Raw genomic sequence first — 16,981 nt, 5'->3', positions numbered from 1 at the left:
GCCTGGAGGTTGAGTTCCGACCTGAACTTTCGGTTGTGGACTTTGTATTTCTTATCCGTGAATACGATCAACCCGTCGCCTTCAATCTCCCAAGGTTCTCCGATGAGTTGATACACCTTGAGCCCAGACTGTACTCTGATGTTGATTGTATCAGCTGGCAGCGGAGGCAGTTCTCGAGGCCTCCTCCGGGTGTTTGATTTCTGAGTCTTTTTCTTGGGGCTATAAGTCCCTCACCCAGGGACGCCATGTCTGTTACTACCCAATAGTAAGTCCCGCCCTTGTCATTGTCGCTTTCCTCGTCGTCCGAGCTGTTTCCTGATGGCGGCGGCGGAGGAGCTGGTGCCTTTCTCTCCGTGCTGTGAGCTTGCGGTAGGGGCTTGTTTCCCGGTTCACTCCAGAGGGACCATTCCTCTATCACTTTATCCCACTGCTCCTTGGCCGGAGCCCAGGCCGGTRATYCACTAGGGACTCCCTGGTCTGACGGCCCAGGGTRTGTGTCCTGAAGGTCTTCGTCGTCGTCCTTTGTTAGGTCTATCAGGGGCCGTTCCGGCTGGGGCGACGGGTTTCGGCTATCCTGCCGAGACGGAGGTTCAGCCACCTCCGAGTCCACAMGGTCCCGGGCTTGGTACTCTTTTCTCTTTTTCTTGTATAATCCAATTTTCTCCAAGACYTCTGCGCAYTCGGTGTAGCGGGATGTTTGTCGGGCCAAATGGTCCACCAGGATCCCATCCACCCCGGCAGCCAATGCCACCAGCTTTACTATGCCGTCGTACTTCTCAGACGGGCTGTCCATCATCCGTAGTTGGCCGTCAGGCCACTCTTCCAGGAGGTCGGCGAACCACTCCAGCCATTCTTTAACCTCHGTCCTYTTGACGATYTTCACCGGGCACCGGGCGATCATCAGCCGGTGGTTGTCTTTGAGCTTGGGGCATAAGTAGATCTGTTGATTCTCCAATGTCACTTCCATCAGGATTCGTGATCCATTTGGGTTTCCAGCAAGATGGGCCTCGCAGAGCATCTGCTGGTTTGGTGTCGTCCAGGTCTTGTATCCGTCGCCCAGCAGTATCAGCCTCACTGGAAGTTGCCGTAACCCACTTTGGGAGAGGCGAAGTCGTTCTTCCCTCTCGGTTCTGTCGGGGCTGGTATCCAGCTCCATGTCCGATGTTGATGGGAGCCCTGATGCTTCGGTTGCAGCATCCATGGTTGTCTTTGTCTCCGAGTYGCCTATCCCCCAAAGCCTCTCAGGGTACCTCAGAGCAGGGATGGGTCTAGGCTAGGTTGGCTACTGGCTTCCCTTCCAGATGCAATTGTTCATCTTCAGTGGAAGCTTTTCCCTCGCCTGCACGCTGTACAGTTACTGCAAGGGTCGCGACTGATAAGCCTCATCAGTCGCTCCCAACTCTATTTCCTAAGAGCTGGTCTCCCAAGTGAGCTATTCAGACCCTCTCGTCTGTTTTTACCGACTTGGTTAAAGTAGGGCCCTCCTACTCATTAGGGTGGGGCCCACCCAGGGACGCCATGTCTGTTACTACCCAATAGTAAGTCCCGCCCACTCCTCACAACTCTTTGGACTCACTACTGCCCAGTTCTCTGTCTAACAGGTCCGGAAAACCCCCAGAAACTCGGGTCTTACCCTAGCGATAGTTTGTGGAGAATTATCTGTTTAAACTGGGGTCGGAAAGGACTCGTCTAGCTCTGACTACCTTCGATCCAGAAGTTATGACCTTTTACAGTTGAGGGGCAATCCGCTGAGTAGCCCTCACAGCGACATAACCCCTACAACCACTCCTGTTAACGGTAGCTCCTTTCCTAAAATAACGGCACTTGTTAACGGCTAGATTAAATTTAGTGACTTAGAGTTAAGTCCCAAGGTCATTATTTYAACACTCACCAGAGGAAAACACAAAGCCACCCTGTCTCTAGCATCATGTATGTTGTTTTACTATATTTAGGAGAACCAACAATAATTAAGACTGACACAATTAAACTCACTGTTCACAATCCTCATTAGAATTTTAGCATTACAAGTTTATTAAGCAAGCTTTAGCAGGGGCATATAACAACAAATTAATTTCCAAGAGTTATAAAAGAAGCAAAAATATAATGAAATCAAATAGGATTTATCACCTCTTTTCCTTGTTCTCATTCCTAACCTGTTTCACTAAATTCACTGAGCGAGGCTTTGGGAGAAGCTGGTTAACTCATACCCGATGGTCATTGGTCTCGGCAGCTTTAATCTTTTGAGGTCCTTGGTCAGAGTCTTTGTCCAGCCGGAGCAAAGTCCTCTTTACTGAAGAGAAGCGGAGAGAAGGCTCACGCTTTCCATTGAACATGCAGGCTCCTTGTCTTTAAAGGACCTCCGTCTCTTCTCCAAGTCAGCCGCACCGGGGTTGAGAGCGTTGAGTAGAGGCAGAGGATTCGGCCGGATCTGGAACCAGGGGTGTTGGCTGGTGGAACTCGTCCCTTCTAGGCAGCGTGAAGTCGTGGAATAAGTTTCCCTGGTCCCTCGGTGTAATCCTCTGCCGGTCTTTAGTCAGCTCCCTCTGATGATTCCGCTTCTGCGCTGCCGACGAAGAACCCCGTTCTGTCCCGTACAGCAGTATTTATGCCCTGTGTTTCCAGGGAACCCGCCCATCGCATTATGTCATTGCCTGAGATCATGCAAGGCAGGGCTGCCGGTGGAAAGCACCGGGCTCTTTCTCAAGTTTCCAATGACTCATCCCTACCTACTCGCTTCATCGGGGCAGTTCCTTCTTTTCCGTTGACCATCTGTTTCCCATTCTGCCGCACCCTTGCTTTCCTTCCCCATTTGRTGACTCACCCCTCGCCTTTTGCTCAGTGAGAAGTATTCTTTTCCCTTACCACAGTATCCATGGTTTTAATAATACATGCTGATTTTATATAATCATGTTATTTGTTAGTTGACTCAAAAGTATAACCTCCAGCCTTTCATAATATAAACTATTATCATTCACTTGATTATAAGTACAGAACATCAACTGATTAGGAGTACAGAGTATACATTATTATAACATTTACTTAATCAGAAATACAGAATACATGTTTTGACCATACATTACAGACACTTCTTCATTGGCCTGTGTATTGTCACTTTATAATCACTTATCACTTATAATCATCATTTAATCATTATTCGATATACTGTTATTTCTCAGGCCTTTATTCCATTTTTCTGCGTATACCTGGACAGATCTCACATACCCATACCAGATTCCTCGACACAACTTATAAAACTATTTTTAGACAACTTGTATCTTGTTATATCAACTTCATAAACGTTCATTTTGAAGTTAAACTATTTTTGAATGTTTTACAGTGTAGTGACCAAAGCTGACCTACATCAGACCTGAACTCCCGTATGGGAGCTCATTTTAAGCCTGTTTCAAACATTTATGGGTCCCATATGGAAATACACTCTGGGCAGTAAAAATTAAAAGTTAGAACAAAAAAAATATATGATTTGATAAAATCAAGACGAAGATGTGAGAAACTGGCCCAGAAAGCATAATTTAAACAATTTATTAGTTTTCAAAAGTTTTTCCCTTTTTTTTTTTTTTTTTAATAAAAGTACAAATTCTTCCGTCTGCTAATCACCATAATTAATCTAGGGAGACGAGTCCACTTAAAAATGAGTTTTATTTATCAATAAAAGATAGCTGGATGACTCAGCTACGCAGGTTTATATTTATCACATGAAGCAGCTCCGAAAACATTCATTTGCACCATTAAGCCTTCTGTTTTACATGTTAGATCTTGAAACCAAACTTCCTGGAGCAAACTGTTTTATTTTGAAAGTAAGCCCCCTCCGCCTGTGTCTCCTGGCTTGACGCAGCTCCTAAACTCCGGCACCGGAACGCTGCGCTGCGCGGACCCGGACGCCTGGGAGGAACACGCTCGCTTCTAACTACACTTTACCTTTTAAGTAAAACTTGTGCTTTTCATACACCTGCTTCCTTCTTTCGTGTTCTGGTTCATCTCTGTCATCCTGCTGACGGACTGAGTTTGGATAGTGGCAGAAGGGCGGGAGGAGGAGGCAGAGCAGCGCTGACGGCTCTCAGATGGAACAACGGGCTCCTGGATCTCAGGGCGCACGGCGAACCCGGAGCTGAGTGAGTGAAGCTGCTGTGCGGACGCTGCTCCCGGTAAGAGGCGCTGGCAAAGTTTCCATCATTTTTGCTGCTTTTATTTGCACTTTTCTTGCTGCGCTGCCCCGTGTTCAGCACTGAATGGGCTGCACAACAGAACATTTCTGGATGTGATGTCGCTCTTTGTCATTAACGCTCTCTACAGAATGGATTTTTCGAAATTACAAGTCTATGTAATAAAATTAGTCTTTGATCTTGTTAAGGAAAGGGTGCCTGGGTTGATTGACTGCCTGAATCATGGAAGTATTTAAAGATTTTGTTTAAAATATTTGGTTTTAATTAGAACCAGAATCATCATTTCACTCCGTTTGTCTGGCAGAGTTGCATCATAAATGTCAGCTTTCTGAAATATATGGATCCTTTTTTGGATAAACTGTGTTGTTTTTGCAGATGTGGAGATAATTTTGATTTTGTTCAGCATTAGACACTTTTAAGCTCCTGCTTTAAAATTTAAGGACGATAAATGATTGAAAATGATTCTGCATTCCTAAAGTAAAACCACCAGGGTGAGGTCTTGTTCATGGATAAATATACATGATTGTGTTTGAGAGTTATTTATATCAGGAGATAATTTAATTCCATCATGGCCAGACTGTCAGCAAGAGACGCTTGTAATGCATTAAAAAAATCATTTTCAAGGTACATCAGCCTATTTTCAGGTAGAAGAAATGACTTCCTGTTTTAATTTTCTGTTTAATTGATATCTACCCAACAGTCACTATTGAATAACAAAAAGCTCTCAAATGTGCAGCCCTGGACTCCTTTCATTTTAAAAGCTGACTTTCCATAGCAAACTGAGTGAAAAAGGAGGGATAGTGGTGAATAAGTCTCATTATTTTCATCAAAGATGCACACACAGAAGGACTCCTCTTTAAAGTGAGAGCTGGCTCGCCAGCTCTCCTGGTGGACTTTTTACACATATGCCAGAGAATGCTGCCCTGTGCTGTTTTGTCCAAAATAGTTCAGATTTTTGTTCTAACTTCTTAAAGACGTTGTATCTTTTGGAATGATTCCCCTCAGGATCTCAGGGGACCCATAAATGATGGAAAGAGCATTTAGCGGATCAAACATGGGCAGCATTTGGTATGTGTGTAACCATGGCAATGTGGGTGTGTTGTAGAATGTTCCACCTTATATCTTCTCTTGCCTGATAAACATTTGAAGGGATATTAACCCTTTCATGCATAGTGGTCACTACAGTGGACAGCTGTCTAATTTTCTTGAGCTTCTTGTGGATTTTTATGTCATAAATGCACACAGACCACTGAAGTGGACACTAATGCATCATAAAATACACTATCAACTACTGGCCATAAGCTGCAAATGCAAGAAATGATTTTTGTTAAATCCAATATGGCCGACAGACAAAAAGCATGCCAATCATCCCGGTCCCTCCTTCTACTGTAAAAAGAAATGACATCAGATAACCCCTAAAGAACAATACTACTGATGCGTTTTTTAAATAACTTTGTATTTGGAGAAAATTACAATTGATCACCTAAAAAAATAAAATAAAATAAAAAAGAATTTTACAAAAAAAATTGTCCTACCTTTTTTTTATACCTTAAGAAAATAAAAAAAAATTGGAAAAAAAATCCTGACACAAAGGATCAGAATTCATGCATGGAAGGATTAAAAGTAAATGATTCCCAGGTCATTCATTTTGACATTTCCAAGATTATTTCAGTGCTTAAAGGAATCTCCACCAGTATCTAAAAATTAACCATTGGCTGGAGTATCTGATCAATGTCAACGCAGTCAGTGAAAAATAATAACTATTATCATCGTCCTCATCATATGAGCAGATTTATGCAAAAGCTTTCAGTTTTTTTTTCACTCTTTCACTTAAATGTATTTTGGGGGGATTTTATGTTAGATGAAGACAAAGTGCTACCTATTTGTGAAACAGAACTAATTTAAACGTGTTTAGGTCCAGCATAAAAGTTAATTGTCCCAAAAATTATGGCAATGAGTGATAATATTGCTAACTAATAACATAAGAATGCAAGTACACCCTCTCAAAGATCAACAAACAAATTTCTAAAGAAGATTTAACAATGGAACTGGAAGATTTTAAGTATCTAAAATAAATAAAACAAAAGAAATCGAATGGGTTATAAAGACTCTGAAAGTAACAGTTAGGCTCAGACAGGGAAAACTGTCAGTTAGGACTTTAGTGAAAAAAGTGTAAACTTACTACAAATGTTACAGCATTTTTCTAAATGCTGGCTTTTCAACTAGATTATTATTATAGACAGCATTTATTTGCGATTAAGCAAACTGCACTATTTTGTGCTGACCGTTTTGTATTTTATTTGTGGATTAGACATCCCAGTGTCAGTAAACCGGAGACAGGCTTACTGGTTGGTAATGTTTTTCCAATCTGGGAAATCTGCAACGGATGATTAGCTGTGAGGGACCATCGCTGTTGCTTTCAATGTGTTGGGATCAGACTAATGCTTGGTAGAAAAAAAAACAATTATTTTAACTTAACTTATATCATTTATCATGTGACTAATTGATTTATTGCTTATTGAGTCAGGCCTAAACATGCTTACAAAAAAATCTGAAAAGTTTGTTACATTTGTTTTCAGCTCTTCATTTCTGATAGCCCTTAGTGAAATAAATGCAATAAATACATGTGATTTAATCTTGAGGAAAAACAAAATTGTTTAGTGTTCAAACAGCATCATAAAGACCATAGAACCCTGGGGAAAAGATACACAGAGGCAATATCCCAAGGCTTTAACATTTCATGGAGCATTGTCCAGTCCATTATCTGAAAATTTGGTATTTTGTAACTGCAAAGCAGCAATAATTGGCCAGGCAAAAATAGCATTCATCAGAGAAGATGAATGCTATTTCATGGTGACTGTGGAGGAGCCACAGAACCACAGCTCTACTGACAGGTGAGCTATTAGTCATGGACTCCACAAATCAGCTCTTTATAGAGCTCAGCAAGAAGCCATAATAATTCCTGTTGAAGAAAAGCCATGTGGGAGACAGCAAACATGTAGAGGAAGGTGCACTGATCACATGAGACCAAAGTTGGCTTCCATGCAAAATTATTATGATCATTTTTACATGAACTGATAAAAACATGATGGTGGCAGCAACATGATGTGGCGATGCATTTTCATCAGTCACAGAACAGAGCAATCCAAAACTTTTAGAAACTACAAAATACTTGAGACTGGGTTGGAAATGGACCTTCCAGGAGGACAGCGACACAGAACACCTAACCAGAGCAGCAGTGGAATAGTTTAGGATAGAAGCATATTCATGTGTTTGATTTGTCAAGTCAAAATTCAGACCTAAATTGTGAAATTGTAGCAGGGCTTGAAAACTCATGGTCAGACTCTCTTCAATGTCTGATTTTCCTTGCACTTTACAAGTGCTTTGTGTTTCTCCAAATCCCATTAAAGTTCAGTGAAGTTTATACTTGTAATAACCAGTGTGAATTCTGCAACACAGCAAATTTTTGTTTTTGGTGTTGGACAAATTTGTGCAAATTGCAATTGATTGCAGATTACTAATACTTTTAATTGACATACAAAGAATGTTGAAACAGAGTGTTAATAAAATATGGTTTTTAAACAAATCTGTATAGGTAAACATTGACTCATAAGATCCAAACTCTTGACTTTTGATTTTTGTGGTGCTAGTGGAATCATTTGGACAGTACTCAGACAGGAAGTTAGCAGAGAGAGAAGGATGGAAGATATGAAGCAAAGGTTTCAAGGTCAACCCCAGGGAGCAACTGGATGTGGAGCACTGATTTACTGCCATGCTGCAAAAAACAAATCCTGTGACAAAGTTAACATCTAAAAATGAACACTAATCAGTGCTAATAAGTGTTTTATAACTACATATGGACAGATCTAGTATTGAATGCTAAATTGAAGTTAAGGTACTAACTTTCCTAAAATGATTGAAGTTAACAGCATGTGATGTAGAGCCAAATAGACTCTCACATCCAACAGTGTTGATGTGGCTATGCTGGTTGAAAAACACTTTCAGTCCCCAGTGCCAGCCTTTGTTCTCTTTTGACAGGAAAAAAAAGTTGACAGACACAACATCTTTTTTATGTCCAGATTGTTTGGAGCTAGTCTGGATTAAAAGCCTCAGCAGTAATGGCCTGGTGTTTCACAGATGAGTACAGGATTATTATGAGTGCTCCCTGTTGTCGTCTCTGACCCTGTTTGCGCTCTTGCACATCATTTAGTTTACTTCTGTTTAGATCGGTGTATATTCACGTTTCCTGGACTGGATTGCTGCTGGGTGGAAGTGAGGGACACACAGAGACAGTTGAGTTTGATTTGGAGACAGAAAAACAGATGAATAAAGCCTGCAGAGGAAGATCAGTCTGACGGTGCCCATTTGTCCCCTTTTATAGGTTCATGCTGTTCACGGTGTGGCCATGACGGGCGCCCAGGAGCCAGACCTGCAGCATGAAGAACCAGTGCAGGAGGCAGAGGATCAGGAGGAGGATGGGGAAAAGATACATGTGTCATTGGAGGAAGAAGAGTTGGAGAACAAAGGGGAGGAAGAGGAGAAGGAAAAGGAAGAGCTGCCGTACCCCTCCTTAGCTCCAGTGGTTCTGTTGGCTCTGACCCAAACCAGCCCTCCCCGCTCCTGGTGCCTTCGTGTTGTCTGCCACCCATATCCTTTATTGCTGGAAATACTCCTTAACATGCTCACGACTGCGACTCTTTTTATGACTCCATTGTCTGTTTCCGCTCTGCACTTCCTCAGAACTGGTGCACATACAAGGTAACAAGTGCTGAGATGTTTATGTTCCCTTCAAACACATGAGAGGTGGGAGGAAGGTTAGTGCCATGCATATGTGTGTGTTTTCATATGGATGTGTGTTTGGAGGAGCTCAGGTATTTTCCTGGGCCCATTCCTTGTAGAAAGACATGGCCGGCATTTTGGTCCTGATTGCAGGTTTCCATAGTGACAAGCCCTAATGAATCTGCAGGGTTACAGCTACCTGTCAGTTGTATTGTTACTGGCCTCTATTTATATGGCACAAGGGGTTACAAATGGTGAAGAAAACTCGCGTCAGCTCCCAAACTCGACTCCACTGCTGTCTTTATCTTCTCACCTCCTTTTCCTTCTCGCCATCTCTCTGCCTCCATCCAGTTCCCCCTATAAAGGTGCTAGATTGTTTGGGCCTGGTTATTGGTGCTGAGTGGTGTGTGTGTCTGCGTGTGCGTGCGTGCGGGTGAGCGTGTGTGTGTGAGTGGCCAGGAATACTGTGAAGTGTGTATAAACGTCAGCAGGACGTCAGGGATTTGTTGAGTCTGTCCAAATTGAATATTTTCCACAGCTTATGACTTTATGAGTGCTTGCCTATGGGTGTGTGTGTGTGGGTGAGTGTGTGTGTGTGTGTGTGTTATGCGCTTGCCATGGCATGTCCGTGGGTTGCTGCAACAGTCAGCACTTTGTGTTCTCCATAAAATATAGATAGGTAATTGCTGAATAAATAAAATGTACACCAGGAGTAACAGGAAAAAGAATCACATGGCATCATAGCGTGGTTGGTGGCAGCTCAGTGGGGTGGCAGCAAGAATGACTGAATGAAATGAATCTGATGGTTGTAAGTTTGGTTCTGGTTCTATTGATGCAGAGCAGAACCAGAACCACGAGACCTGAGAGGTCTGGAAGGCTGCTCCAACAGCAGACCTTTAATGTATTGTGGAGCTAAGCTCACTGTCCTCAGCTAAATAATAGCTTTCACTTGTATGACAGAGAAGGTTCTACAGTGTGCAAAATACTCTTACCTAACAGCACCAATTTTCTGGGACGATGGTGGCAATGATGGTAGAAGTTCATTCTGCAATCGGTGCGTCATCGGTTCGAGCCCCCACCTTGCTGTTGTGTCCTTATACAGGGAGCTTCATCTACCTTGCCTGTAGATGGTCAGAAGGGCCGATATCATAATATAACAGTTATATTATGATAACTCTGTTGTTATACAGAATTGCTGTATAACAACTGTCCCAGCTGCTATACAGTAGAGTGAAGTCAAATTAGAAAAAAGTGTAAAGGAAAGAAGGAAAAAGACATAAAGCGAAAAGAAGAATAATAGGACAAAAAATAAAGAAAAGACATGCACTGGCTGTAAAGAGTGGACACTCAGAATAAACATGGCGGAACAGTGATTACTACACGAACCATAAAGATGGACGGACAACGATGCTACTTCTGAAAGGATCAGAGTAACACAAAGAAGATGGGAGTTTGGGACCTTTGGAAAGGTGGCGGACCTGTGCAGAGCTGGGTACGGATACTGGATATCAACTTTACGTGGGTTGATTCACAGTGGTTTGCTTTGTATTATTTACATAATTATCTTAGTATTTTCTTTGCAGTCTAAGTAAAATTAATTTATGTAAACTTATTCTTGTTTCAAATAATATAATGGTAATGGCAAAATAATACAAGAACACGTTCTCAAAGATCAAAAGACTTTAAATTCTAATGAACAATTGACACTGGAACTAGAAGACATTCTAAATATCCAAAATAAACAAAACAATAGAAACAACAAATGAAATGATTTATGAAGCCTCTGTAAACAAAATTATCCTTCAAAGAAAGGGATGGTTGAAACCAAAACACCAGACTGAAAACTTTGTCAACCATTTTTTGGAAGAAGGAGAATGAGAAAAGAGAAAAACTACCAATCATGTAAGTGATTGAGTTTGCTGACTGACCCAGTGTAACTGAGGGTGTTTTCACACCTGATAGTCCGGTAGATTCGGTTTGATTGGGAACTAAAATTGCAACATTTGTTACATTTTCAGCTGCTGTAGTTCATACTGCACTATGTCAAACAATCCAAACTAACTGAAAACCTGTTCCCCCCCGTCACGTGTGGTGGCGTTGCACAAAGAACTACTGAAAGAAAATGACACAAATAGGCCTGTCACGAAAACAAATTGTACTGGACGATTAATTGTCTAAAAAATTATTTTGATAAATGATAATATTGTTTCAAGACCTTTTGACACTGATTTAATGGAAATGACTAATAATGCATGCAATTTCCTGCCATAGATAGATACACTTTATTTTCAAAATAACACAAAACACTGGAGCTGATAAACAAAACAACCAAAAATAAAATGGATTCTCAGTCTCCATTAACAAAAAACGTACTTGAATAAAAACTAATCAACATAAAGCCAAAGTGGAAATAAATACTGCATTCAACCAAAAGAGTGCAGATTATAAAGTCTGTATACTATATTGCCCTTCAGTAATCACTAGATTTAGATAGAGAAGATGGGCACATCCGACTACCTAATGCAGTATTTCACACTACACCATTTTTTGCCCCTATTTTCCTCTTATGACAATCTTAGATCGGTGGCCGATCTAAGATTATCACTGGTGATTTCGTAACCGATCATCCTGCAGTGTGTGGTGGGTTACGGTAGATCATCTTGGCCGCTCCGATCTAAATCAGGGGTTTTCCCCGACTGGGAGCTTAATGCTGAATGTGACAGGTAGCCAATCCCAAATAACGAGGGGAATCCCAAACAGCTGACATGGCGCAACACAAAGTCCAGCGGACATTGAGATGATATGTGGAAACAACATTAATGTTTATTCAACATTTCGTGCAAAGAATATAGAAATGACAAGGAGAGGAGTTGGAGCCAAATTGCTTCCGCAGTTGATAAACCCGGTAACTTTTCAGCTGTTCTTCATTAACGTGACATAAATAGGTTACAATGATTTTCATTCAGTCAGGACTTTATGCTGACTCTAGCCACATGCATCACAGGTAGATTCTAGAAAAGCATTGATTAATACCTGATTTTAAAATTAGTTTACTGGACTTGCCAAAATAATGGCTGTTTGGCTGGACACCACACAATTATACCTAGGATTTCTGTCAGCTAATGTGTCTCTCAGGTTTTGAAAATGGTCCGACAACTCTGTAGTGTCCGCTGGACATTAGACTAAGGAAATAGGAAGGGAGGGTCAGTGGAGAGCACCGGAGTTTAGCCTTTTTTCATTCAGTGTCATCAACAGAAAGAATAAAAGGCAGGAAGAGACGATAAAGCCGATAATTAAAATGAGGTCGATAGGTTTAATTTATCGTGCGATTAATTGATTTATCGTTTATCGCGACAGGCCTAGACACAAATCCTCTGAAGAAGATCGGCGCAACATCCTTCTTCATAAAATGCAAACAAAAATGGAGCGGTTTCAGATTTGAGCAGTTCTAGAATTTCTTCATTGATATACATTACTGGTTTGCTAGCAACGCTCCTGCAGGCGCCATTACTAGTGAGTCATGTCCACAAAACCAGACTTCACTGTTCCAATGTGGGATAAGCAAGAATCCATCACAAAAATGATCATAGCGCCATTATTTTTTTTACTCAAATTCTATGAACTATGACTTGAATTAAAGCTGAGGAGACTTCTGATGTTTTCATATGTAAAATATGTATTCTCTCTGGACATAAATCTGTGAACAGTTTGGTTTCTGTCAACATGCAAGACAGGACTAAGCAAATTTCTCTTTATTAGTTAATAATTTAACAATAATGTAATAATTTGTGCAGCATAGCAAAGGGGAAAATAAGTTGATAAACAGGAGTAAAACAACAGCTCTGTTAACACACAGAGCATTACAAGAACAAAGAACGGCTCTCAGTGAAGCTTCAGTCCTATCGGACTTAGTAAAGATCCGTCCAGAAGAATCGGATCGTTCATGTATGCCACATCACTATATAGCAGACTTTGGACACAGTGTTGTCCCATATATGCGGCATGTCAGTCAACACCTTCACACAATAATTTAGCGTAGTGAGTGACAGCGTTTTTTTCATCACAAATGGAACATATTTATCCCTGTACAGCTAGCTTTGCTAATATCACGTCCACAGAGCTTACCTTTCTAAGCTTCCTTTCCAAGTGACGCTAAAAGTTACGTAGTCCCCACCGGCTCTGAAAGCAAAGCGCTGCTGAATTTGCCTGTCGCCATCGGATTTCTTAAGAATTATGTAGCGGGATTCTATTTCTGACGATTAAATAGACATCTTCTCACTCTCAGAGGAAACCACTGCGCATGTCTTGGAGCTCCGTGTGCGAGTAAATGGGGAGGCGATGGGTGACAACAGACCATGTAATTAGCAAGTCATGTTATTGCTTTGATTTGACAGCGCCACGTTAAGTCCCTGAACTTCACATTTTAAAAACAAAGGAAAAAAAAGCGCAACACGTCTCGGATGTAACGAGTAACGCAACGGTTTTGTAGAAATGTAGTGAAGTAGAAAGTAGAGATACTTGCTGTAAAATGTAGTGGAGTAAAAGTAGAAAGTATCCATTATTAAATCTACTTAAGTAAAGTACAGATACACGAAAAATTTACTTAAGTACACTTCCCACCACTGCCTGAAAGTGATCAACATATCTCCACAGCACCCCGCTGAGTTGTTGTCATGGTCGCATCCCAAATCACTGTACTCTCTCTGTCTCAGCACTAACTTACACACATTTGTAAGTACTTACAGTTGAGCAATGGTGCACGCACTATCAAGCGTGTGGACTCACAAGTGAGGAAATGCCTGCATATAAACAAGGGAATCTCCCCAGGAGAGGCTCTTCGGAGGAATCACCTGGTTGCTTGGAAACAGTGTAGCTCTGCCCAGACGACCCGATTGCTTCTGCTTGCAGCTTTATTTTTGTCAGATGTTGCCCAGCTCTCACTGTCTCATTTTATCATGCATGCCAAACAGAGTTCGTTGCTTTTGCACCTTTTCTGTCTGCAAGCATAAATTACTGAGTGATGTGGAAGGAAAGCAACGAGGCTGGAGTTTGTTCAACACATATAAAAATGTGTTTAAGATCTTATACAAGGTGGATTATCACTGATCAAATCCTATTTCTTCTTTCTTTCTCATGCCTTGTTTTCTTGCACATTAATCTCCTGCCTCCTTGCTTTATTTTCCAAATAGTCATGCTACTTTGAATCCTGTCTGCGTTTGAGTTTTTTTCATTTTTGTATGAAATGTGGTTGTTGGTGGTGAGGATAGACACGGTCAGGCCCAGGATGAATTGCAAAAGTCAATTTAATGATGAACTATTAGTAACAAAAAACAGTCAGATAAGGGTTGAACAGTCAGATAAGGCTTCTGCATGTTGGTGTTCCCACTAAATACTGAATATGCCCTATTAGGGTTGTCTTGGCCCTTTTATTGCAGCCTGTGGGGTTTTCCCTGACTTGGAACGAGAATACAACCTTTTGAATGTGACAAGTAGCCAATCAGAAAGCGGGGTGACGTAAGAACAGAATCCCAAACAGCTGACATTTCGCGCAACTGAGAGTCCGGTAGATATTGGAGTTGACATGTGGAAATGTTTATTATTAAATTTAAAGGTCATTATTATGTTTATTCAGTTAAAAATGTTAACTATGAAAAAACATATTCACCTCCAAATCATAGCGCAGCAAATAGAGCAGCTGCTCCCGTCGCCTTTTATCCACCTCCTTTTCTTTTTGTTATGTCTTTTATCTCTTAAAATGACTCCACAAACTATCACTATTGCTTCTACATCGTCATCCGTGTTTGGTTATTCTAAATTCCCGTATGCTATGTTGGGGGTTTTACTGGATTATCCTCTGGAATCGAGATGGTCGTGTGTGGTGTGTTGGTCCTGCCTTGGAGACACGAACCGATCGAACCTATTGGACTTTTATCAGCTCTGTGGTCTCAGAGGTTTGGAGAATCGGCCGACAATTCTTAAATCTTTCCGTCTAAACCAGACTTAAGACTCACAAGCTCTACTCATCTCCTCTCGACCACTGCCCAAATGCTCTGACTCTGGTCGCTATGGTAACGTTTATATATCCCTTCAAAATAACAGAAGCACCACAAAAACGAACATTTTACTTTTGTGAAAATTTTAACTCATGATAATGACTAACGGGAGCCCTGAGCTTGTTTCTCTGCAATGAGACGGTTTCATCTGGGAGTGAGGGGAGACAATAACACCTGAAGTGTGTTGCTTGAGCACAGTGTGCTTGGTCTCTACGTGGCAAAGCAGCTTGAAGCTTCGTTGCCTCATTAGCAGCCGGTCGCCGCATGTTAYGCAGAGCGGGTTTGTAATGTGGGACTCACCTACCGGTCCGGGATAAATCCATTCTCCTGTCTCTTCTCTGGGCCTTTTCCCCTTTGCAAAGAAGCTTTCCAAAGACATCTGATCAGTTTCTTACTCATTTTGCTGCTTGTGGGCTTAATGTTGGCGTGCAAGTAACCAGACTGCCAATGATTCACTTCCTGCTAAAGTGCCCCCTGGTGGTTGACTTATAGTCCGGAAAATACAGTAAATGAAAAAAAATTTGAATGCTTTCTGGTATTGTTCAGGGGGCCGGACCAAATGTGGAGGCGGGCCGTAGTTTGGGGACCCCTGTTATAGAGTCTGGTTTGCTTTGGTGAGTTCGCCAAGTTCGCCGCTCAATCACGCCCCTGAACATGCTCAAAAGTCACCAATCCCTTAAGTGCACTGACCAAAGATGAAGCTGGTAGCTCAAAATTTCTTGGAGGAGTTCAAGGTGTGTAAACATCAGATATTGTCAAAATTTGCCCATTGATCTAAAATGGCTGCACATTTTAAGGAATCCCTCCAAGAGACTTTTTTTCTTGACTTTTGGTGATCTACCTACTTATCAAGTTTCAACTATGTATGATGTACGGTTTGTTCTATCTCATGTTATGGGGCGCTGAATAGCAGGTTGGCCACGCCCACTTTTGATTCCATTATAAGTCTTTTAATTTCATGCAGTTCACTATTTTGGGTAAAGTCTGGTGAGTTTTTGAACATGTTTTTAGGCCCCCAAATTTGTGATTTTGGACAGAAAAGAAAACAAAAAAGAAATCCTGCAATTACAGTACGCCTTTGCAGCACTTTGCTGCTCGGGCCTAAAATACCTAAAATCTAATTTAGCTGAAATTAGAATGATTTGACATTTCGTTTTTTAAAAATAAATAATTAGATCCTGTTACATAACTCTTTTTATGGACAAAATTAAAATTATAAAGTTATATTTTTATCCAGTGTTGATTTGACTACTGGGTCATTGCCTTGACTGTTTTTGTCCTGTCTTTTTCTATATTTTTGGAGCTTTTCTTTGCACATCTTCCATATCTACAAATTATGGATCTGGTCAACCGATCTCTCAATGCAAATGATCACATTTTCTTGATGAGAAGTCTGGGCACAGGAGAGCCCTCTTGTCCTGTGGGGACACACCTGACGGGATTCACCCTGAATTTATTCATGATAACAGGATTTCTGCTGTTTGGAGGTTGTGGATTCCTGGATTGACAAGTTTGTGACAGATTTTGCCGAACTAGCGAACACTCAGACTGTTGGTGTGGACAGAGACGCAAGTTGGATGCGAGTCTTGCTGAGACTCACAGCCCAGCTGAGGACTCAAACTCACTAACGGGATTGAATCGATCTTGGAGAAGTTGCTGGTTTTGGTTCAGTGGAACGACCAAACTAATTTGGATGATTGGGATCGGAGAGACTTTAGGGAAGATTGAAATTGATAATCTTCCCGACCTAAGACATTCTATTTCTGAATTGACTTTCCTGTGTTGCCTTGGAAGGGCTGCATATTTCCAGTCTCCTTGAAGATATGTAAACATGACGCTCCTTCCCACCTCACCCCCTCCTGTATCCATGCAGTTGTGGAGCTGAGCGCTCCCAAGGACATGCCTTGATAACATCTTATCGGACTTCTGCCTGGAGGCTGAGCAACGTGGTTTCATGGCCCTGTGACA

General features: G+C 41.5%; 1 protein-coding gene across 3 annotated transcripts in view; it reads left to right on the top strand.

Moving 5' to 3' along the window:
- Positions 1 to 3,848: 3,848 nt before the first annotated feature.
- Positions 3,849 to 16,981, top strand: part of LOC103463029 (voltage-dependent T-type calcium channel subunit alpha-1H-like) — a 246,303-nt gene continuing 233,170 nt past the window's right edge. For all 3 annotated transcript variants that reach the window (XM_017304531.1, XM_017304532.1, XM_017304529.1), the window contains exons 1-2: positions 3,849 to 4,163; positions 8,563 to 8,828. In XM_017304531.1, the coding sequence (XP_017160020.1) occupies positions 8,587 to 8,828 (242 nt within the window). In that variant the 5' untranslated portion in view covers positions 3,849 to 4,163; positions 8,563 to 8,586. The remainder of the gene's footprint in view (positions 4,164 to 8,562; positions 8,829 to 16,981) is intronic.

Source organism: Poecilia reticulata, linkage group LG1 (assembly GCF_000633615.1).
Source record: "Poecilia reticulata strain Guanapo linkage group LG1, Guppy_female_1.0+MT, whole genome shotgun sequence".
In the NCBI taxonomy this organism is placed as follows: Eukaryota; Metazoa; Chordata; class Actinopteri; order Cyprinodontiformes; family Poeciliidae; genus Poecilia; species Poecilia reticulata.
Note: the sequence above shows the minus strand (reverse complement) of the source record. Positions and strands in the feature narration are given on the sequence as shown.